Below are 24597 nucleotides of genomic sequence, written 5' to 3' on the forward strand. Positions count from 1 at the left end.
AAATGATACACGAATTGTCATGTAGGATTAGAAAGGATTATGCTTTAGACGTATTTATTATAGAACAAAGAATACTGAGAGGAGTGTTTAGGGTTGTGTAACCCCCTCCATGTCAGATTTTTATGCCTACAATTTATTAATTTATATGGCTATCATATCTGTAAAATAGACCGGTTTTATATGTAGTTACCAACACACAAAAAATAATCTTTTTTTTTATCAGTAAGAATTACTAAACTTTTATTTGCTTCTATTTAAAATTGGTTAAAACAGTGTAAATGCACCATTTATGTATTGTAAATTAAAGAATACATTACATTACAAAATCACTTAAAAATAACTATAGAGCATTATTGTGTGCTGTTGCTGGTATTGTTTTGGAGATTGCTTCCACGCTGGCATCCTCCACTTTGACTTCTGCATCACGTGGGAGCTATCTGACGTCACGGTCTCCGGCTTCACTCGTCTGGACTTTTGATAAACGACAGGCTATGCTGCTAATCCCTACGCGTTTTTGAAATTTTGGCCTGTGGTTTGGTAGTAAACTAGAAGAGTGAAGCCAGCGACCGTGACGTCAGATTGCACCCACATGACACAGAAGTCGGAGTGGAGGATGCCAGCAAGTTCCACACTGCATGCTGTGTTAATGTTTTGTGAGTAGTTTGATTACTCTCTTACATTTGGATAAAAACTTTTAAACTTGCTACACTATGGGGGATTTCTTATTTGATTTCATGCTCTTTGTTCTTTTTTTTTTCCACTCGCCAATGCTTGTTTGCTTCTTTGGTTGTTTGGAAAAGTATGATCCTTGATCTCTGAGATACATATTGATAAAATTACTACATCATTTACTATCCTTTAATATTGTACATGGGGTTATTGTGAGGAGTGGGCTCAAGCCCTACCCCCATCAAGCTCTGGTTGCCTGATTGTCTCCAGCCTATGTCAAATGTCATAAATACTTTATTCAATTCAGTGAAAATGTGATAAAAACAGTATACATATTCTACTAAATATACTGTGTTAAAATAGACACTAAACAGGTCTAAATAATCTACTGTAGGCCCCCAATAGGCATAGGTATCAAGTATTCCTGGCTATTGCTGAACTATTGTTAATCACTGTAGTATCTTTGAGATTATTCATGCATCTATAATCATTATTGGGTGGTATGGAGCACGAGGTAGGTACTCATCAGTTTGAATGGATACCTGGTGATAATTGGTGTAAACCCAAACCCTATTCCACACTCTAAGTGGCTCATTTATCCTGATGTAATGATCTTATATGGATAGGCACTGTGGTTCTGATGGTACAGTGAAGTTAAGCAATGATGTTTAAGGATGCACTCGTGGTCACCCGCAGGCAGCTGGAATCCACCGCGCATGCGTCTACGGCGTGTGCAAGAGTTGCTGGCTGCCCACTGCGTCTGGCAAGGTAAGTATAGTAATAGTGACTAGAATGGTATTGCCACTCAGAGGTTCCCATAGAGGGAGAAATGGGCATGATACACTTCAAGGTATGTTCTAGGGATAATGTATTGTTTAATCACCGCTTAGCCGTTATATATGAAGCAGATGTGAATGGGATGATTTCTAGTACATATTGCTAAGCAGTGTCTCGCTAAGGGGTGCAGTACGTTCCCCCTCGAAACGGCCCAGGTTCAAATACATTGAGTAAATGTATACACTGGTGCAGTGTTACTATGATATCTAGCGACAGTGCCCTTTTCCCTGCAAGGAAAGAGAGTGTATTTGTGCCCTCTTGTATCTATTTAGTGTATTTCACAAGGCGGTTGTTTAAACCCACAGATGTACTATTCTATTGTTGGTACAATTCTTGTACGCACAGATCTATGTTTGGTTAGAGATTCTAACTGCGCATGCGTCGACTTCAGTGAGTGTTGCTACGTGTACCGTGATACTCTGACTGTCTCTACAGAGAGCAACTGGTTTTCGTGCTGCTTGTGGCAATTGTTGGTGAGTGTAATTAAACAGTATCGTGCCAGGGAATATCACTGGGTCCCTATTAGAAAAAGGGGCCAGGTTTGGATGCAGAGTCTGATCGAACCCTGCTTTGCAGTCCGCACTATGCGGTGAAGTACAGAGGCTGTTTGCCGTACTTCCCCTAGCGCCCCTTGATAGGTGGCGCAAGGGGAAGTATGGCAAACAGCCTCTGTACTTCACCGCATAGTAGCAACACTCACTGAAGTCGACGCATGCGCAGTTAGAATCTCTAACCAAACATAGATCTGTACGTACAAGAATTGTACCAACAATAGAATAGTACATCTGTGGGTTTAAACAACCGCCTTGTGAAATACACTAAATAGATACAAGAGGGCACAAATACACTCTCTTTCCTTGCAGGGAAAAGGGCACTGTCGCTAGATATCATAGTAACACTGCACCAGTGTATACATTTACTCAATGTATTTGAACCTGGGCCGTTTCGAGGGGGGAACGTACTGCACCCCTTAGCGAGACACTGCTTAGCAATATGTACTAGAAATCATCCCATTCACATCTGCTTCATATATAATGGCTAAGCGGTGATTAAACAATACATTATCCCTAGAACATACATTGAAGTGTATCATGCCCATTTCTCCCTCTATGGGAACCTCTGAGTGGCAATACCATTCTAGTCACTATTACTATACTTACCTTGCCAGACGCAGTGGGCAGCCAGCAACTCTTGCACACGCCGTAGACGCATGCGCGGTGGATTCCAGCTGCCTGCGGGTGACCACGAGTGCATCCTTAAACATCATTGCTTAACTTCACTGTACCATCAGAACCACAGTGCCTATCCATATAAGATCATTACATCAGGATAAATGAGCCACTTAGAGTGTGGAATAGGGTTTGGGTTTACACCAATTATCACCAGGTATCCATTCAAACTGATGAATACCTACCTCGTAGGTATTCCAATAATCCAATAATGATTATAGATGCATGAATAATCTCAAAGATACAACAGTGATTAACAATAGTTCAGCAATAGCCAGGAATACTTGATACCTATGCCTATTGGGGGCCTACAGTAGATTCTTTAGACCTATTTAGTGTCTATTTTAACACAGTATATTTAGTAGAATATGTATACTGTTTTTATCACATTTTCACTGAATTGACTAAAGTATTAAAGACATTTCGTTATACACACATTTATTTTCACCCCTGACCACTTTTATTTTATAAAGGTCTGCGGTGCGCCTACAAAGGGACTCTTTCTGTGTACCTCTCTAGATACACCCGCAATATATCCATTGATTCACTCCCTAGGCAGCACGCCTCAACCATCAAGGGGTTAGAGCGAGGTTCCTATCTATAGTTGTCTGTACCTCATTGGATGACCCTGCTGTTTAGGCTCAGCCCTTCTACCAGGAAGTTAGCTGAGCATAATCACTTGTGACGTCGTGCAGGTCGCAAGCGCTCTGTCTCGCCTTGGCTTGTTTGTGCCTTGCCTTGATGTATCTGACTTCGCTGACTTCTTGACCCGGCTAGAGACCCCTACGATCCGCACCTCTCTAATCCTCGACCTAGTGACCCCTGCGATCCGCACCTTGGTCCCATAGTTCCATCCTGTTTGTGACGAGCATAAGTTACAGTTATGTACCAAGTTTGGGTAATGGGAACAGCTGGGCAAAACCGGGTGTGTGAAACCTACCAGAACTTTACAGTATATTGAAAAATAAAATTCAAAACCAAAACTCAAAAGATATTTAGAACCAAAACCCAAAAATGAAACAGGACACTAGGTTTATGTGCTCATCTCTCTATGTTTTTCACCATGGACCTCATGCAGTAAGCGCCGGAAAAAATTATAGGCAGGGTTTTGAACTCGCCATATTTTTGCGAGTTGCTCTCACGGTATGCATAAAGGCCCAAATACTTGTGAGAACAACATTTCCAAATATGGCGAGTTGCCTGCGCCAAGATGACCTGCCCTCCGAGAAGGGCTCACCCGGCGAGATCTATCTGCTGCAGAGAGATCCACCTCTCTCAGCGATAATCTCGCCAGAAATAAAAATATTTTAACATTTACATTTTATTAATAGTGTAGATGAGCAGGGGGTCTCCGGGGGAGAACTGCGTTGGTTTCAGGCCCGGGGACCCCCTGCTTCCAAAGATACAGGCCCCGTTTTGGGGTGCCGGTATCCCTCTGCTTGGAGATGTCCCGATCATGTGACCGTGGGATGTAAACAAAGCAGAGGGATACTGGCACCCCATAAAGGGGCCTGTATCTCGGGAAGCAGGGGGTCCCCGGACCTAAAATCAACAAGGTTCTGCTCCGGAGACCCCCTGAACATCTTCACTAGTATCAAAACACACATATCAATAAACAATAATTCATTACCGTAGCAGCTTGCCGCTATGGTAATGAAGCTGCATTAATGTAATTTTCATTAATAGTGTGCGGGAGCAGGGGGTCTCCGGAGATGAACCACATTGATTTCAGCCTCGGGGACCCCCTGCTTCCCAAGTTACAGGCCCAGATATGGGGTGTCGGTATTCCATTATTTTCATATCACATGTCACGCGACGTGGACACAATTAAAATGGCGGCAACACTGGCATCCGATGTCCCATAACTGCCCTTGTAACTCGGGAAGCAGGGGGTCCCTGAACCAGAAATCAAAGAGGTTTGTAAGTGCCGCCTCGCCACTTCTCCCCACCTTCTTGGCAACGTTTTGTGGCGGTCGATTTTGAGAGGAACTCGGCATTCTAGAGCGGCGATCAGCTGCGATATGCTGGTGGGGCTTATTGAATACAGCGAGTTTGAGATACTGGCGATGAGCGCTGAAAAGTGGCTTTTCGCCGAGCGGCTTTATTTTTGCGAGAAGCTGGCGATAACGGGCTTTACTGCATGAGGCCCCATATCGTTGTTATTGTTTTATGTTTCAGTTATATTATTTTGCTTTCCTAATCATTATTGTATACTTATTTTAAGCATTTTACATCCTTTATTATGCCGTTTTTGCATGTTCCTACTTATTTTGCGATTTTTCCATAATTTGATCAAAATCCAACACCAAGCAAATCTAATATTGGCAAAACCAGAACCAAAAAGAAAACACTTACTGACGATGCAGCAACATCTTATTGGCATGCTGAACCAGCAAGATTTGGCAGCCATTTTGTTTCCCCTGAATGGAGATTTCCACTGACTTCACTGGTAAGTACCTCAGGAACTGGGAGGATCCCCACAGTTCAAAATATTGAGGTTGAGCACTTGAGTTCTCCCCCCCCCCCTCTTCCCAGTTATCTTGCTATTGCAAATAAAGGGGGGGCATACATTTATTACTTTAACTAAATAGTTTATCACAATGGAATGGGGTTATATATTAAGCTGTGTGTAGTTCCCATAAGGGCACTATTGCATGAAAACACACTGACATTATTTGGTGTTTCTGTACAATTCTGTGTAATTCTTATTCAGAACTTTCTATGGTAGATATGCTTGGGTATACATCATAATTCATATATTTGGTACCCTGTATATGAGTTCTCCTGTTGGTGACCTGCTTATTAAGGCATACCTTTTTGATTTCGAAGTTGAAGTATGGAAAATTTCAGACATCTTTTGTGGCACCCCAAACTGGCGGTTTCATTTAGGATACCGTATTAAAACAGTTGTAACATGATTTGATGGTTAAGAGATCAAATCTGCCTACGGGGGATCAGAAAGTTCTGGAAAGCGGACTGGCTATGACTGGGTGTGACAGAAATCCAGCAGCCGAAAACTGCACATTTAGCATCCCTCATGTTGCCAATTCCTATGCTATAAAATTAAGAGATTAGTGAAGAATGTTTTGCCAACTCACTATAAAACTGTCAATCCAAAGTGAGTTACTTAAGCCCTTATTCAATATAGTGACTTGAGAAGAGGGGTAATGCATAGTGGATGATGCAGCTTTCATTCAATCTTACGATGGAAGGTATCTGGGGAGGAGCTATTAGCAATGATATCCATATTACAAGGCAGTCCAGATAACAGTCCATACTACTGTATGCCCGGCAACACTGAAAAGACCAATAAAGAATCCAATAAGGGGAAGATGGGAATTATTAGAAATATTATAACATACATAAAGTTCCTCTGTGAGGACCAAAATATTGATCTGTTAATGAAAGGGTAGGGTTTGATTCCAAAAATTCAATTAGCATCGTCACTATTTTGAATGGGAAGAAAGGCCTAATAACTCGGGGTTTGATGTTGCCATCCTGTGTACCACTGAAAATACAGTACAGTTATGAATTATTTCCAGAGCTGAATTCAATAGACACGTTGTATCTTGTTTAGACCTAAACTACTCCCATATGCTACTGTAATGGTACAGTATCAGTAGTAGAGATTGGCAAATTATTCACTGATATTCGACCTTGCGGCATATCTGGCATTTCTTCACAGGCGCGGATATTCGCAGCTCAGTCTCCAATCGGCACATTTGTCTCTTATTTTTTCTTTCTTTAACACATTTGTGCGCACATGAAAACGTTCAACGGTCCTCATATTCAGAAACAAAGCTAATATTTGTCTTCAGATTAACATTGTCTTCAGATAACAGATTAACACGTCTAAGCAATTGTGGTCCTGGGGTTGATGACGTGTTAGCTGCTGTTGCTGCTCCTGTTATTAGGCCTCGTCCATACTCCACATGACAGCGTGTGCGAATAAAAGGCCATAACTCTATAAGGCAGGCCATACCGCGTGTGCGATGAAATGATTTTTTTATTGTTAAGTGATAAAAACTTTTTAAAAAAATCAACTGGATTCTTGATACAGTACAAATCATTAAATGTATTTTGCAAATTGTACTAAATATTCAGACAATTTGCTCGAATTTTTTTATTTGATTTTACTGTGTTGTTACCAGAAATATGAAATGTATTGTTACTTGTATACTGTATTGAAACTCAATAACATTTAAGTTACAAAAAAAAAAAAATGAAAATAAATTTGGTAACCATGGTAAGAAACAAACAAACATTTGAATAGGTACATCAATATAGATGTACATACATTATCAGACTGCATGAGTAGTTTTTTGGATATGTATATACTTATACATGTAGCCACCTTTCCCTATGCCTAAGGGAAATAAGTGGGCGACTACGCGTGCTGCTGTACCTGTTGCTCACAGGAGGCCTAAGCCTCCGCTTCTGGGAGCTTGAGGTGAGCTCTTTCTCCTTGAAGTGCAGCACCTCCACCTATGGGGGATCCCAGCGTTGGTGGGATAACCCCAAACAGAAACCAATACAACCACAGTAAGCAATAACACAACACAATGTATATATAACTGGTCTTTACCGTAACAATATTACACATATAACACACACGCTACTACGTAATACAGTGTAGTGCAGTGACCCCAACACTTAGTGGTTCCCCCAAAGTACTGAGGGTGCTGTGGCACCAATAACCCCTGCTGTCCGTCCCAGCAATCCCACCCAAATAAGATGTAGTGCTACCCCTTGTAAATGTTGGTGCACAAGTACTCAAGTACCCAGGTGCCGCTTGTAGAGGTGTGTTGGAGTAGGTCCCACGCAGAGGGGCCTCTGACAACAATTCCCCTCTCTCCTAAGGGTCCCGCTCCTCCTCGTGGGGTGAGCTCCAGCTGGAGTGCCTCACCCAACTGTTCTGGAATACTGTGGCCTGGTCCCAGGTCGCCGCGTAGTCGTCCGCCACCGGCGCAGCAATAATAATAATGGGAAGAGTCCCTATCTGGGGCTGTCCCTGCAAACCCGGATCTCGTGGCTCAGGGTCTGACTGGGGCCTAAGGGGCAAAGTCAAGGCCTTGTCCAGGAAGCACTTCTCCCCGGACACTACCTTCTCCCTTCGCTCCTCCGTCAGGACTGGCTGGATTGCTTTCCCCCTATGGAGGATATCCTGTCCCTCCTGCTCCCAAAATCCCATTTTCTGGTACAGTCCCATTTGGTCTTATCTCCCACCTGAGGATACTGGAACATATAGTCCCGATGCTGCATACGAGGAGCCATCCTAAGATGGCTGCCACACTCTTGACACTGCGCATGCGCACCTAACCAAAATGGCCGCCCCCACACTCCCAATCGAGCGGAGTTCTGGCCAAACAGCACAGCATATCCCCACACCAGAGGCAGAGTAGGGGACTTGGCTACATATTCCATGTCGGCCATTTTAATTATCCCTGTTTTAAGTTATTTTTACCAACAAATTTTTTCAATATTATTTCTTTCTTTTTATAATCTCTTCAGGTGATTTTCATGATCTGTCTACAGGTTGATATATATGTATATGGATAGGAGATATCCTATCCATGTTTTGTGGGGGTAAAGCGGTGATCTAATATCTCTTATGCAATAATTATTTGTATGTAACAGCTGTTCAATTATTAGTAACATATGCTCAGGTTAACAAATAGGCCAGTTGTTGCGACTATAAAAGATCCTGGTGATCATATCATTCTCTTTGATGAAGTGACACTGTCAGAAAATACATATGATTTATCTTTGCAAGTTGCGTATTAAGTAAAGTTGAGATTCAACCTGCCCAGTAAATTACTGGCCATAATCCCACATGTCAATTGGAAATACACCATGCCTCCTATAGGAAGTACCGAAGTAACAGTAGACAGGAGCGGTGAAGAGCTCCAAGTACGCATGCTAAAGGGCACCAAACTTCCCTTTAAAGTGTGAGTGCTTTTTTTATCCATCACAAATGAGTGAGCATAACACTTACCTATGTTTTTAATTACATAGTAGATGATGTTGAAAAAAGGCATACGTCCATCAAGTTCAACCTATGCTGAATTTAGACGACAGATACTTTATCCTATATTTGTACTAGAAGTATATTAATCTAGAGGAAGGCAAACAAAAAACCCAAGTGAAATATCATTTAATGATATCTCATAAGAGGAAACATAAATTCTTCAGGATTACTCCCTGGATCAATATCCTTTACATGTTTACTTATTTGGTATATCCCTGTATACGTTTCCTTTCTAAAAATGTCCAACCTTTTTTTGAACAAATCTATTATATCTGCCATCACAGTCTCCATGGGTAATGAAATCCACATTGTAATTGCCCTTTCTGTAAAGAACCCTTTTCTTTGTTGTGCATGAATTCTCCTTTCCTCCAACCTTAAGGGATGACCCTGTGTCCTTTGTACTGCCTTTGAAATGAATAGTTATTTTGTAAGATCCTTGTATTGTCCCAGAATACAGTATATTTGTATATAGTTATCATATATCCTATTTTCTGATGTAAACAAATCTTATTTAGCTAGCCTCTCCACATAAAGCAGAGTGTCCATCCACTTTATTAGTGTAACACCCATGCCCTCTTCCTCAGGGAGATTGGCTTGTAATGGGTGATATGTGTCAAGCTGTGCAGCCCGCAAACCAGGCCAGTCCCCTGTACTGAGGTGGGATGTTGAATATACACACAGACAGCAGAGGGAGCGGGTCTGGGATGTGGTTGTAGCGTGGCCAGGCCTGGGTTAAGATTCAGAATAGTCGTTGTACTTGCCGAGTTCAGGAGTATAGAGAGATCCGTAGTCAAATCTGTTTCTGTGTCCAAGGGTCTGAGAGGTAAGAATCGTGATGGGTAAGCCGAAGTCGGGAGCCAGAGAGGTAAGTCAAACAAGCCGGTTCAAATCTGTAGGGGTAAAGACAAAACAGGAGCACGACACAGTTTCCAGGCTACACAGGAAGCAAGGAGCTATGCAGAGCAAGGAGGAAGTGACAGAGCAGAGTATTTAAAGCGGTATCCACCAATCTGGACTAGGGGGTGACGAGGAGCAGCTACTTAGAGGCTGGGAGTAACAGGGCTCAGCTGAGAGTGCAGAAGGTGTGGCAATAACTCCCAGGCTGAGCGGGGGGCGGAGGCAGGCATGGCGCGCATGTTACAAGTGCCAGGGATAGATGCGCACTCTGTAACACCGGCGCAAGAATCCAAGATGGCGGCCGCGGAGTGAGTAGCAGGAAGTGCCGCGCGCCGGCAGGGGTAGCGATGAGGGGCAGAGGCAGCAGCAGCTATAGTACTGGTAGTGGGTAAGGAGTGGTCACGTCACAGGGGACGTGGCCCCCAATTCCTTACTGTACCCTCCCTTCAGATCGACCTCCGGACGATCCATCCAAGGCTTCTGTGGGAATTTCTTATGGAAGCGATCCAAGAGAACTGGAGCATGGATGTCCTCCTTGGGTATCCAAGAGCGTAACTCTGGGCCATAACCCTTCCAGTGAACAAGGAATAGTATCTTTCCTATGGATACGCGAGAATCCATGATTGTCTGTATTTCAAATTCAGTGTGTCCTTGGACCATGACTGGTTTGGGTTTATGGGTCTTAGCAGGGAACTGTTTGCTCTGGATGAATGGCTTGAGCAAGGAAACGTGGAATACGTTTGGGATCCTCATGGAAGACGGAAGTTGCAGACGAAATGCCACAGGATTGATTTGTTCCTGGATCAGAAAAGGCCCTAAGAATCGGGGTGCCAATTTTGGGGTCGGAGACTTCAACTTGATGTTCTTGGATGAAAGCCAAACTCGGTCCCCTGGCTTGTAATTAGGGGCCTGTTGACGACGGTGGTCTGCCTGAGACTTGAATTTCTGAGCGGCGTTAAGAAGAGCGGATTGGATCTTGATCCATGACTCCTGAAGAGTAGTTACCCATTCATCAGCCGCCGGCACTCCTATCGGAATGTTTGAGATTGGCAGTCGACTTGGGTGGAAACCATAATTCACGAAGAACGGGGTTTCGTGCGTGGATTCATTACGAAGTTAATTGGTTGCAAATTCTTCCCAAGGTAGCAGGTCAACCCAATTATCCTATGAATCGGAATTAAAACACCGTAGGTATTGTTCCAGCGTTTGACTTAGTCTCTCAGTTTGCCCATTAGTCTGGGGATGATAGCCTGACGAGAAGGATAGCGCCATGCCAAGCCTCTTGGAGAAAGCACGCCAAAATTTCGAAATACATTGCGTGCCTCGGTCCGAGACTATGGATGTAGGTATCCCATGGATGCGAAACACCTCCTTGGTGAAGATATCAGCTAGGGTGGGTGAGGAGGGAAGTCCTTTGAGTGGAACAAAGTGGGCCTGTTTTGAAAAACAGTCAACGATGACCAAAATTTTATTCATCCCTCTGGAAGGTGGTAGATCCACAATGAAATCCATTGAAATATGTGACCATGGACGTTCAGGTACGGGCAAGGGCATGAGCAAGCCTGAGGGTCTTTGATGAAGAGTCTTGTTTTGTGCGCATACTGGACAAGCACTAGTAAATTCATGAACCATCTTTGCCATATTAGGCCACCAAAAAGTACGCTTGATAAGATCCAAAGTTCTTTTGAAGCTGGGATGGCCGGCTGAATGGACGGAGTGGCCCCATTCTAGTATCTTTTGATGAAACCTGGGTGCGGCATAAAGAGTTCCTTCCGGTACCTCTAGACCACTCGGAATTTGTGTTTGAGCTTCAACGATTTTTTCGAGAATGTCAAATGAGTTGGCGGAAATTATAAACTTATAGGGTACGATAGTTTCAGAGGTTTCTTCGGATCTTTCCTCAGGAGAAAATTGTCGGGACAAAGCATCAGGTTTTGTGTTCTTAGAACCGGGAATATAAGACAGAGTATAATTAAATCTTGAGAAAAATAGTGCCCAACGGGCTTGACCAGACCCCAGACGACGTGCATTTTCAATATAAAGAAGATTTTTATGATCGTCAATATAGAAATAGGTTCGTGGGAGCCTTCCAGGAGATGTCGCCATTCCTGTAAGGCCATCTTGATAGCCAAGAGCTCTCTATTGCCAACATCATAGTTCTTTTCAGCGGGCGAAACTTCTTTGAAAAAAAAAACGCATGGATGAAGCTTATCTTGAGGGAAGAATCTCTGAGACAGGATGGCGCCTGCACCACAATCAGACGCATCAACTTCTAAAGTAAAAGGAAGACTAACATCGGGATGTTGCAGAATGTGTGCTGACACGAAAGCTTGTTTCAGGGTTTCGAAGGAAGAGACGGCCTGCGGAGGCCATACAGACGGGTCAGCTCCCTTCTTTGTAAGGGCAGTAATGGGAGCCACAGTGGTAGAAAAATTTGGGATGAATTTCCTATAGTAATTGGAGAAGCCCAAAAAACGCTGGATGGCTTTGAGAGAGTTGGGCTGAGGCCAATCCAAAACAGCCTTAAGTTTTTCAGGGTCCATTGAAAATCCTTTATCTGAAATTATATAGCCTAAGAAGGCAGTAGAGACATTTCTTGAGCTTAGCGTAGAGATTATTGACACGAAGGCGAGCGAGAACGAGCCTGGTATGCTGGACATGATCTTAAAGATTTTTAGAAAAAATGAGGATATCGTCCTGATAGACGAATACGAAAGAGTTGAGAACATCACGGAAGACATCATTCATAAAATCCTGAAAAACAGCAGGAGCATTGCATAAGCCGAAGGGCATTACAAGATACTCGTAGTGGCCGCATCTGGTATTGAAGGCAGTCTTCCATTCATCGCCTTCTCGGATGCGAACAAGATTGTAAACTCCTCGGAGGTCTAGCTTGGAAAAATGTTTTGCCCCTTGAAGCCTATCAAAAAGTTCAGAGATCAGCGGAAGGGGGTATCGATTCTTGACTGTGATGAGATTGAGCCCTCGGTAATCAATGCATGGTCTCAGGGATCCGTCTTTCTTTTTGACAAAAAAGAATCCGGCACCAGCGGGGGATGAAGAATTACGAATTAATCCTTTTTCAAGGTTTTCTTTGATGTATGCTGCCATGGCTTCAGTTTCAGGGAGAGACAAGGGGTATTACTTACATTTCGGAAGAACAGCGCCGGGAACCAGATCAATGAGGTAATCATAAGGTCTGTGTGGAGGTAGAACCTCCGATTGTGTCTTGCTAAACACGTCGATGAAATCCGCATATACTTCAGGAAGAGCGGAATCATTAGCCGGGGGCGTCTCCACTCCCGCGAGGACTATGGTAGGAGAAATGACCGGCAATGGTGAGGCATCTGACTCTGGCTCCCACTGAATTGTCTTACCATCCCTCCAATAAATGCGTGGGTTGTGCTGCTGTAGCCAGGGTAATCCTAGGATAACTGGAATGGCAGGAGAGTGCATCACGTCAAAGGATATGATTTCGGTATGAGTACCGGCAGAAAGGGTGAGAGGAAGAGTCTCTAATGTGATGAAGGCAGGTTGCAAAGGACGACAATCAATAGCCTCGAGGCCAATCAGCGACTTCTTAGCGATGAGCGGAATTTTGTTATGAGTAGCAAAATCTTGATCCACAAAGTTACCACCGGATACTGAATCAAGAAAAGCGGCGGTGGTTACAAGAAAATTCGGAACTTCAAGCGAGACTGGAAGCATAATTCTCTTAGGGAGTTCCTCTTCAGAGATAGGGTGAGAAGATATTGACCCCAAAATGAGTCCCTCTTGCCCCATTGGTCGTGTTTGTTCTTTGGGCCTTAAAGGACAAAAAAGTATTGTATGCTCAGGAGATCCACATGAGTATCAAAGGCTCTCATTCCGGTGACGAGCCCTTTCGGAAGTCCGGTCAGGGATTCTATCGGCAGTCCTGTCGGTATTACGGAACTCTTGACTGGCAATCTGCATGGGTTCCACAGCGTCTAGAACAGGGCGAATAGCTGGGAAGGACCTGGGAAGAATAGGGTCAGAAGAGAAAATTCTGGGACGCTGGCGTTCATGACGGCGCTGTTGAAGGCGCTGATCCACTCGTATACATTGTGCGATTAATTCCTCCAATCCCTGGGGTCTGGGCTGGACTGCAAGTTTATCCTTTATAGAATCGGCCAAACCTTGCCAAAACACAGCAATAAGGGCTTCTTGGATCCAATGCGTCTCCGCCGCGACAGTCCGGAATTTCAATGCGTATTTGGCTACGGACCTACGTCCTTGAGACAATTGAACAAGAGAAGTAGCGGCAGTATCTCTGCAGGCGGGAATATCGAATACCTGCTGGAATTCTTGGCGGAAGAGCTGGTAATCCTGGGTGATTTCCGCACGCAACTCCCAGATGGGAGAGGCCCATGCCAAGGCGTCCCCTGTTAAAAGAGAGTAAACATAGGCTACCTTGGTGTGTCCGGTGGGGAACAGGCTGGGAGAAATCTCAAACTGTATTTCACATTGAAGGTAGAAAAAACAGGATATTCAGCGCTCGTGCTGTATGATGGTGTGGATGATCCCTTTGCAGCATGTACATAAAGCGTCTCCCCAGAAACTCTTAGGTTTCAGGATCCGGATCTCAGCACCGCGGAGATGGAAAACGAGGTCACGACAGGTCATCCTGCGCGTGTATGCTGGTAAGCTGAGTCGGAGCCTGCAGGAGACAGCAGCGTTTTTTTCCATCTCCGTGGTGCTGAGATCCGGATCCTGTGCAGCCACCGCGAGTCTGCTGACTGTCTCAGTGTGAGTGTCCGTTTCCCCTTGCCAGTGCCCAACCTTATGGCGGTGTCTATACAAATCTGTTGATAGGTTCTGTAGTCAAATCCGTTTCCGTGTCCAAGGGGCTGAGAGGTAAGAATCGTGATGGGTAAGCCGAAGTCAGGAGCCAGAGAGGTAAGTCAGACATGCCGGTTCAAATCTGTAGGGGTAAAGACAAACAGGAGCACGACACAGTTTCCAGGCTACACAGGAAGCAAGGAGCTATGCAGAGCAAGGAGGAAGTGGCAGAGCAGGGTATTTAAAGTGGTATCCACCAATCCGGATGGGGGCGTGACAAGGAGCAGCTCCTGAGAGGCTGGGAGTAACAGGGCTCAGCTGAGAGTGCAGGAGGCGTGGCAAGAACTCCCGAGCTGAGTGGGGGTGGAGGCAGGCATGGCAAGCGTGTTACAAGTGCCAGGAATAGATGCGCACTCTGTAACGCCGGCGCGAGGATCCAAGATGGCGGCCACGGCGTGAGTAGCAGGAAGTGCCGCGCGCCGGCAGGGGTAGCGATGAGGTGCAGAGGCAGCAGCAGCTGCAGCTGCAGTACTGGTAGTGGGTAAGGAGGGGTCACGTCGCAGGGGACGTGGCCCCCGATTCCTTACAATATGGTGCTACCTGTTGGCTTACAAGAGGCCTAAGCCTCAGCGCTTGGGGAGCCTGGTGTGGCTGGTGCAGCGCCTCTACCCGTGAGGATACCTGCGTTGGCGGGATAGCCCCTCACGGGATCCGGTATACCTATTTGGTATAAATTCTATAACCCCAATCACAAAACAGTATGTACAACCTATTTACTATGGTGCCATAGTCTATGCAATACATTATACACACAATCACAGTAAACACCCCCCACCCCCCAAAGTACTGAGGGTGCCCTGCGCACCTAAAACCCAATGGCTCGTCCAAACAGTCCCACCCAGATATATGTGTGGGCAGCGCTACACTCCTGGTGTGGTGTTGGTGCACGTGGGTACCTTCTTGGGTACTAGGGTAAACCAGGGTATGCTCAGACAGGCCGCATCCATGATCCCATGATGCAGGACCTCCGACACAATCCCCTTCTCATCTTACGTCCGGTAGTATCGTGCAGCCGATTCCGCCAGGCCTGGGGAATCCTCTGCTGCTGTTCTGTATGCTCCGTTGGATCGTCCGTACACCTACGGGGCAAGTCCCTTACTATTGGCCAGCCCATGCAATACTCCACTACAGTGTAGGGGAAACTAGATGGGGCCTGCGGGGAACTGGTCTGGCCTAGTCCAGGGGCTTGACTAGATCCCTGGACACTACCTTTCCCTTCGCCGACTCCGTCAGGGCTGAGCACGTCCGCAGAGGAAATCCTGAATGACAGGACCTCCTCTTCGTGCAGCGCCAACTGCAAGATGGCTGCCGTCTTACACACAGTCCATACATACATGTGGCTGTGCCAACCACAACATGGCCGACACAACCACCAAACCCTCCCGAGTGATGGGACCACTGCCAGGGAGGAGGCAAGGGAGGGTACCCTGCTACATTAGTGTTGCCCTGTGTGGTTTTGGGCTATATTTCTACCCTCCTCCTGGCAGTAATTCCTGTGTAAGGGCAGGTTTGCCAGGAGTAATCATGGGTTTCCCCCACCTCAAGCAATTGCACTAAGGAAGTGAAGGTAGGTCATCTGACTCTGTGTCCAATCAAGAGACAAAGAGGTCAGTGCCTGCTGAAGCTTCTTAGGGCAGTTGCATTTCCTATTTAGTGGTAGTGTCAGAGTAGTGTGAGTTAGCTAGTTAGAGGAGAAGAGCTATTAGACCAATAGGGCCATAGGTTGACCAAATACCTCCTGCCCTGCCTAGGTGGCAGGGAAAGAGCTAGACCCACTCTGGGTGGCCCTAGGCCCAGAGTGGCATCAGGGGGACATCCTGAAGTGAGACAGCTTGCTGAGATCAACTGCCTGTACCTGTATGCTGTGATCTGCTGCTGGACTTGAATAAAGAGTCCTGATTTAAAGAGACAGTGTGTGAGACTGGAATCTCTCAACCCTGGGAGGAAGTTCTGCTGTAGGGATTCCACCCCACATCCCTGGGGCCTGCAGGAGATGGAGGCGCTGCACCATTGAGAAGAACGGAGGCACAACCCCAGAAACCTGTCCTGATGTCCCCAATGTTACTGCGGGAGACTCAGGACCTCCTGTTGCCAGCAGGTACGCACCACACACAGACATGTAACGGGAGAGTTAGTTCCACTAGAGGACTGTATCTGAGGTTCGGGGGGGGGGGGCTGGGGGGTGAAGGCGTTAAATTCGTATGGTGGCTCTTCTTTGCATTATTTCCAGTTCTATAATGTCTTTTCTATGGAGTGGTGCCAAAGACTGTACTCCATATTCAAGGTATGGTCTTAATAATGCTTTATAGAGGGGCATAATTAGGTTAACTAATGGTTTATTTAGTTTGAGCTCCCCAAATTAGCATCTAGCAAAATGTATGAAAAAGCAGTGTTTTTTCTAATATCCTTGACTGCTTCTTACAAGGCAAGCGAGAAGGGAATAGTGGTAGGAGGTACATTTAATCAGATTGAACCATTATCTGGCCTGGGTACTCCGGTCTTTCTTTCAAATGTGTCTCCTTTTTTTTCTGAGACAGAAATTAAACCTTGAACTTTGAAAGTTTGTGGGAATTAAAATCACCTATTATTCCCATTACCCTAGGGTTTAAAGAAGCTTCCCTGCAACATGTATTATACTATCACACGTCATCATTTTGCTTAAGCCACAATATCGTGGCCGTGCTGATAGTTGTTTTACAGTCAACCATAATCAATTGGATTATGACATTTTTTGCTTCAGAGGGTTTAAGATGCTATCTTTAAACGTGGTTTGGTTACCCAAGAAGCCAACAAGCTCCTTCTACCTCCTCTGTGGGACTTTCCTTGCCCCTTATTGTATTGTATTGTATCGTATTGTATTGTATGTCTTTATTTATATAGCGCCATTAATGTACATAGCGCTTCACAGTAGTAATACATGTGGTAATCAAATAAATAACAGATAATATTAATAACAGATCATGGGAATAAGTGCTTTAGACATAAAAGTAACATTAAGGAAGAGGAGTCCCTGCTCCGAGGAGCTTACAGTCTAATTGGTAGGTAGGGAGAACGTACGGAGACAGTAGGAGGGAGTTCTGGTAAGTGCGTCTGCAGGGGGCCAAGCTTTATGTATCATGTGTTCAGAATATCCACAGTGCTATTCATATGCTTCTTTAAGCAAGTGTGTCTTAAGGTGGGTCTTAAAGGTGGATAGAGAGGGTGCTAGTCGGGTACTGAGGGGAAGGGCATTCCAGAGGTGTGGGGCAGTCAGTGAAAAAGGTATAAGGCGGGAGAGGGCTTTAGATACAAAGGGGGTGGAAAGAAGATATCCTTGAGAAGAACGCAAGAGTCTGGATGGTGCATAACGAGACATTAGGGCTAAGATGTAAGGAGGGGCAGAAGAGTGTAAAGCTTTAAAAGTCAGGAGAAGAATGGAGTGTGAGATACGGGATTTGATTGGAAGCCAGGAGAGGGATTTCATGAGGGGAGATGCTGAGACAGATCTAGGAAAGAGTACAGTGATTCTGGCAGCAGCGTTTAGGATAGATTGTAGGGGAGACAGGTGAGAGGCAGGAAGGCCGGATATCAGGAGGTTACAGTAATCAAGACGGGAGAGAATGAGGGCCTGAGTCAGAGTTTTAGCAGTCGAGCAACAGAGGAAAGGGCGTATCTTTGTTATATTGCGGAGGAAAAAGCGACAAGTTTTAGAAATGTTTTGAATGTGAGGGGCGAATGTGAGAAATGAGTCGAGTGTGACCCCTAGGCAGCGTGCTTGGGCTACTGGGTGAATGATCGTAGTTCCAACAGTAATGTGGAAGGAGGTAGTAGGGCCAGGTTTGGGAGGAAGTATGAGGAGCTCTGTTTTAGCCATGTTGAATTTAAGGCGGCGGAGGGCCATCCAGGATGATATAGCAGAGAGACATTCAGAAACTTTGGTTTGTACAGCAGGTGTAAGGTCAGGTGTTGAAAAGTATATTTGTGTGTCGTCAGCATAGAGGTGATAATTAAACCCAAAAGATGTTATTAGGTCACCTAGAGAGAGTGTGTACAGAGAAAAGAGAAGAGGTCCCAGGACAGAGCCTTGTGGTACCCCCACAGAGAGATCAATAGAGGAGGAGGAGGAGGTGTTAGCAGAAGAGACACCGAAAGTACGATTGGAGAGGTAAGATGAGATCCAGGATAGAGCTTTGTTCCAAGAGTATGGAAAATGTGAAGGAGAAGAGGGTGGTCCAAGGTGTCAAATGCTGCAGAGAGGTTGAGTAATATGAGCAGAGTGTAATGACCTCTGTCTTTGGCAGCATGGAGATCGTCAGTTTTTTAGTGAGGGCTGTATTATTGTTGTGTATTATTATTGTCAACACTCCTATTTTAGATAAAGAGCAAGTCCCTCAAAAATCAAAGGTGACTCTTAAAAAGTGAGTCTCCAACGCAACAGGAGTAGAATGTATTTTATGTCCTGGACAGAGTTATGATGACAACTACATGGTTACATTAAGTGAACAGGGTAATACATTATATGTAGCCAGGACTGATTCTGGCTACTAGTCTGCCCTTCTCCTGGCAGTAAGCCCTGGTAAGAGCAGGCCTGCCAGAACTAGTCATGGGTTTTCCCCACCCCCAGCAGCTTCAGTGAGTCACAGGGGAGGCGGTATGACTAGGCCTGTGTGTGTCCAATCAGGGACTCAGACCTGGTTCCTGCTTTTCTTATACTTAAGGGGCTGCACTACCAAAGTTATTCAGTTGTCTCTACCCTTGAGAGAGACACTGTCTCACCCAGAAGTGCGGATTGGCTGTGCACTTACTGCCTTCTCCCCTTGGGGAGTTAGGAGTGAGACCATGCCCCTTGCTCTAATAAGGAGTCAGGGAAGAGCAAGGACTGCTGTGGGGGCCCTGTAACATCCAGGTCCAGGGTACATCCTGAGGGTGAAGCCCCAAGAACTTCCTGTAACGACCGCATGAGCTGTGTATGCTGACCATCTGCAGTGTGTACAAATAAAGTGTGATCCTGTTACAATATACCTTCCTGCCTGAGACTGCAATCTATCAGGGGGGAGAGGAAGTAAGTTCTCCTGCAGCAAATGTCTCCACATCCCTGGGGCCTGCAAGAGATGGAGGCGCTGTCACCGTGAGTACGAATCAGTTACTACCCCAGAAACCTGTTCTGTTCTACCTACAACAACACGGAATACTCAGATCTACTGTGAGCCAGCAGGTGTGCACCACACCATGTAACAATGCAATCTCCCAGTGGGGGGCATGTGTTACATATATATAAAGATATTGCATGAACAGTTAAAGATAAAATATGTTATAGGCATGAAACAGTTACAGACCAGATTAAAATGTGAGACAGCTTTAGCTTTGAATGAACTTTGAGTGGTGGCAGCAGCTTTGAGAGTCTCCGGTAGAGAAGCGAGAGAAGAGGACAAAGTGCACATGCAGATATCAGATATCAAACAATTAATTAGAGATCATGGATTGTGAAAAAGACAAAGTGCATATGCAGATATCTGATGTCAAACAGTTAATGAGAATGAGCAAACCCTCTGTCCTCAGCTCCTTGTGCCCTGTGGAGTGCTTGGGCTTTAACTGTTTGATATCAGATATCTGCATATGCACTTTGTCTTTTTCACAATCCATGATCTCTCATTAACTGTTTGATATCTGATATCTGCATGTGCACTTTGTCATCTTCATTATTCATGATTTATATCTTGTGTTAGCTGAGTGTGGGATTATTTAACAGTGGGGAGGGAAGGCTAAGGGAAGTACCTCTGGGACCCTTTGGGACCAGGGGGAATGGGCCAGATGAAGAGGTTACCCCTCGAAACGTCGCCCCCCTAGTTTGCTTTCCTTTTTCCATTTTGTGTTTTTTTCCTTTTGTTTCATGTGGAGTGTTTGGGGTGAAAGCCAGATTGCAATTGGCTAGGGAAATTTGTCTTGGTATAGTAAAGCTTAATTGGGTGTGAACACATTTTCCATGACTTTGGATAGTATTGGGAGAAGAGAGATTGTCCTGATGTGTGAAAAAATGTTTTTGTCCTCCATTTTGAAGATTGGGATAATTCTGGCAGTTTTCCAGGTCTTAGGGATACGGCCTGCAGACAGAATAGAGTTGATTAGGGAAGCAAGCGGTATGGCAATGGCCTTTGCACCAAGTTATAGGAACTTTGAATGCAGCAGGTCAGGTCAACATTAACTGCTTAGTTATAATTTGAGGAGCACTTGAGTAATCACCCCTCCAGATACGGGGACAAATTGAAAATTGTAGGTAGTGTTGGGAGGGCTGGGGCTACATGTGTTTTCCCAGATTGAGCTTCATGTTTTTAGTTCGGGTTACATTTTGGTAAGTAGCACATCCCACAAAGTATTCATTGAATGCGTTTCAATGTCAGTGGGATTTGTCAGAGTAATATCCTCCTTAATGATATTAGTTGGTTGTTTATATGATGGTTGTTGATGGCTAGATAGCTGGAATATGTTGTTGACGACCTTCCAGAAGTTAGCTGGATTTGATGTATTCTTGTGAAGATTGTCAGAGTAATACAGGCAGTCCTCGGTTATCCGACACAATGCGTTACTCAAAATGGTGTTGGGTAGCGAAACATTGTAAAGCGAAACACGTTTTCCCATAGAAACACTTTAAATGAAAGGTCCGTTCCTGAAAGCATTTTTAACACTAAAATACACCAAATATTTTACGCAGGCAATAAGATATGCAGCACACACATAAATTATATAGTGTATATACTGTATTATATATAATATAACATAGAATATAGAATAATATATATATATATATATATATATACAGTGTTCGACAAATCACCCAAAAAGCTACTCGCCCAACCAAAAAATCTACTCGCCACCTAGTCCCGCCCCCAACCCCGCCCCTAGTCCCGCCCCCAACCCCGCTTTAAAATAAAATATATAAATAAAATACATTTAATAAATTCCTAGTCAGAACAACATTCGTTTTTGACATAAATGTATTTATTGTATTACATTATACTACAATTAGTCCTTGTTACATGTGTGTGTGTAAATGTCGGATCTAGAAATAAAAGCCAGGTGTGAATGACTAGTTTCCTGAACCCCTTAACCAATGTCTGGATGTCCCCGCTTCACAATATCTAAAGCAGCAATCCCACCTGGGATCTTACCTGATCCGCAGTCCCTCAATGTCCAGGTACGCTCATTCCCGCAATGTTATACATTGGGGAGGTGTTCATTACCTGTCTTCTGGGTTAGGGGGGGGTTCCGATGTCTTCCGTGTGAAGCTTGAGCCAGATCTGGAAGAAAGCAGTATAGGGTAGTTAAGATTTCGGTGTAGTATAGGGCAGTTAAGATATATAGGGTAAATAAGAGATCCAGAGTGTGAGTGACAGATAGAGAGAGTGTGTGAGTGACAGAGAGAGAGAGTGTGGGGGAGAGAGAGAGAGAGAGAGAGAGAGTGGGGAAGAGGGAGAGAGAGTGTTGGGGAGAGAGGGAGAGAGAGTGTGGGGGAGAGAGGGTGGGGGATAGAGGGAGAGAGAGTGTGGGGGATAGAGGGAGAGAGAGTGTGGGGGATAGAGGGAGAGAGAGTGTGGGGGAGAGAGGGAGAGAGAGTGTGGGGGAGAGAGAGTGTGGGGGAGAGAGGGAGAGAGAGTGTGGGGGAGAGAGGGAGAGAGAGTGTGGGGGAGAGAGAGAGAGAGTGTGGGGGAGAGAGAGAGAGAGTGTGGGGGAGAGAGAGAGAGAGAGTGTGGGAGAGAGAGAGAGAGAGAGAGTGTGGGGGAGAGAGAGAGAGAGTGGGGGGGGGAGAGAGAGTGGGGGGGAGAGAGAGAGTGTGGGGGAGAGGGAGAGAGAGAGAGAGTGTGGGGGAGAGAGAGAGTGTGGGGGGGAGAGAGAGTGTGGGGGAGAGAGGGAGAGAGAGTGTGGGGGAGAGAGGGAGAGAGAGTGTGGGGGAGAGAGGGAGAGAGAGTGTGGGGGAGAGAGGGAGAGAGAGAGTGTGGGGGAGAGAGAGTGTGGGGGAGAGAGAGAGAGAGTGTGGGGGAGAGAGAGAGAGTGTGGGGGGGGGGAGAGAGAGAGTGTGGGGGGGGAGAGAGAGAGAGTGGGGGGGAGAGAGCGAGTGTGGGGGAGAGAGAGAGTGTGTGGGGGAGAGAGAGAGTGTGTGGGGGAGAGAGAGTGTGGGAGAGAGAGTGTGGGGGAGAGAGGGAGAGAGAGTGTTGGGGAAAGAGAGAGTGTGGGGGGGAGAGAGAGAGAGTGGGGGGGAGAGAGAGAGAGAGAGAGAGAGAGAGTGGGGGAGAGAGAGAGAGTGTGGGGGAGAGAGAGAGAGAGTGTGGGGGAGAGAGAGAGAGAGTGTGGGGGGGAGAGAGAGCATGTGGGGGGGAGAGAGAGCGTGTGGGGGGGAGAGAGAGAGTGTGGGGGGGAGAGAGACAGTGTGGGGGGGAGAGAGAGTGTGTGGGGGGGAGAGAGAGTGTGGGGGAGACAGAGGAGAGAAACGGTGGGTGACACACACAAAGGGTGGGTGATACACAGAGAGAGAGGCTGGGTGAGTGACTGGCTGGTTGAGTGGTTTGCTGGGTGAGTGGCTGGGTGGGGCAGGGGTGACTGGGTGGGTGAGTGACTGACACTGACTGGGGGTGGGGGGTGACTGACACTGACTGGGGGTGGGGGGGTGACTGACACTGACTGGGGGTGGGGGGGTGACTGACACTGACTGGGGGTGGGGGGGTGACTGACACTGACTGGGGGTGGGGGGGTGACTGACACTGACTGGGGGTGGGGGGTGACTGACACTGACTGGGGGTGGGGGGGTGACTGACACTGACTGGGGGTGGGGGGGTGACTGACACTGACTGGGGGTGGGGGGGTGACTGACACTGACTGGGGGTGGGGGGGTGACTGACACTGACTGGGGTTGGGGGGGTGACTGACACTGACGGGGTGGGGGGGTGACTGACACTGACTGGGGGTGGGGGGGTGACTGACACTGACTGGGGGTGGGGGGGTGACTGACACTGACTGGGGGTGGGGGGGTGACTGACACTGACTGGGGGTGGGGGGGTGACTGACACTGACTGGGGGTGGGGGGTGACTGACACTGACTGGGGGTGGGGGGTGACCGACACTGACTGGGGGTGGGGGGGGGTGACTGACACTGACTGGGGGTGGGGGGGTGACTGACACTGACTGGGGGTGGGGGGTGACTGACACTGACTGGGGGTGGGGGGTGACTGACACTGACTGGGGGTGGGGGGTGACTGACACTGACTGGGTGTGGGGGGTGACTGACACTGACTGGGGGTGGGGGGTGACTGACACTGACTGGGGTTGGGGGGTGACTGACACTGACTGGGGGGTGACTGACAGGGGGGGGTGACTGACTGACTGGGGGGAAGGTTACTGACTGGGGGGGGTTACTGACTGGGGGGGACCTCTGGTGTCACACACACACACATTCTCCCATACACACATACATTCATTCACACACACACACACATTCTCCCACACACACACACATACACATTCTCACACACACACGGGAGGAAAGGCCGCGACCAGCACCACGCAAATCCCCCACCCACTCGCGCCCATCTCCCGCTCGTGTGGGGGGCAGGCCGACATCCCCCCCCCCAATCAGCAGGGTGGGTGGGAGGCACGTGGCGAGGTATCCCCCACTGGACGCCCCAGGTGACAGTCAGCCCCGCCGTGGCCGCCACTGCCCTGCTCCCCTCGCCGGCATGTCACAGTGCCTGGCCAAGCTGCAGGCTGCTTCTTCCCCCCCAGGCCGCGGCGGCATGATGCTCGTGGCGGGGGGGGGGGGGGGCAGGCCGACATTGCGGCGGCTGCGCCATCATGAAGGTAGGGGACGCATGGGAGGCACTTGGTGAGGGCCGAGCCCCCCCCCCGCAAGCCAACCGGGCTGCAGCAGCGGGGACCTCCCGGCCCTGACATCGATCGGTGGATCGAGGGGAAGGGGACAGGAGCAGGAAGAGGGGAAGGGAGCAGGAGGAGGGGACAGGGGACAGGAGCAGGGGACAGGAGGAGGGGACAGGAGCAGGGGACAGGAGGAGGGGACAGGAGCAAGGGACAGGAGGAGGGGAATGGGACAGG

At 46.9% G+C, this 24597-nt stretch overlaps 1 protein-coding gene across 1 annotated transcript in view; it reads right to left on the minus strand.

Moving 5' to 3' along the window:
* LOC142463581 (uncharacterized) overlaps positions 1-24597 on the minus strand; it is a 122560-nt gene that overhangs the window by 84546 nt on the left and 13417 nt on the right. The window contains exon 2 of the mRNA XM_075566556.1: positions 10095-10374. Coding sequence (XP_075422671.1) covers positions 10095-10374 — 280 coding nt within the window. The remainder of the gene's footprint in view (positions 1-10094; positions 10375-24597) is intronic.

Source organism: Ascaphus truei, chromosome 1 (assembly GCF_040206685.1).
Source record: "Ascaphus truei isolate aAscTru1 chromosome 1, aAscTru1.hap1, whole genome shotgun sequence".
Classification (NCBI taxonomy): domain Eukaryota; kingdom Metazoa; phylum Chordata; class Amphibia; order Anura; family Ascaphidae; genus Ascaphus; species Ascaphus truei.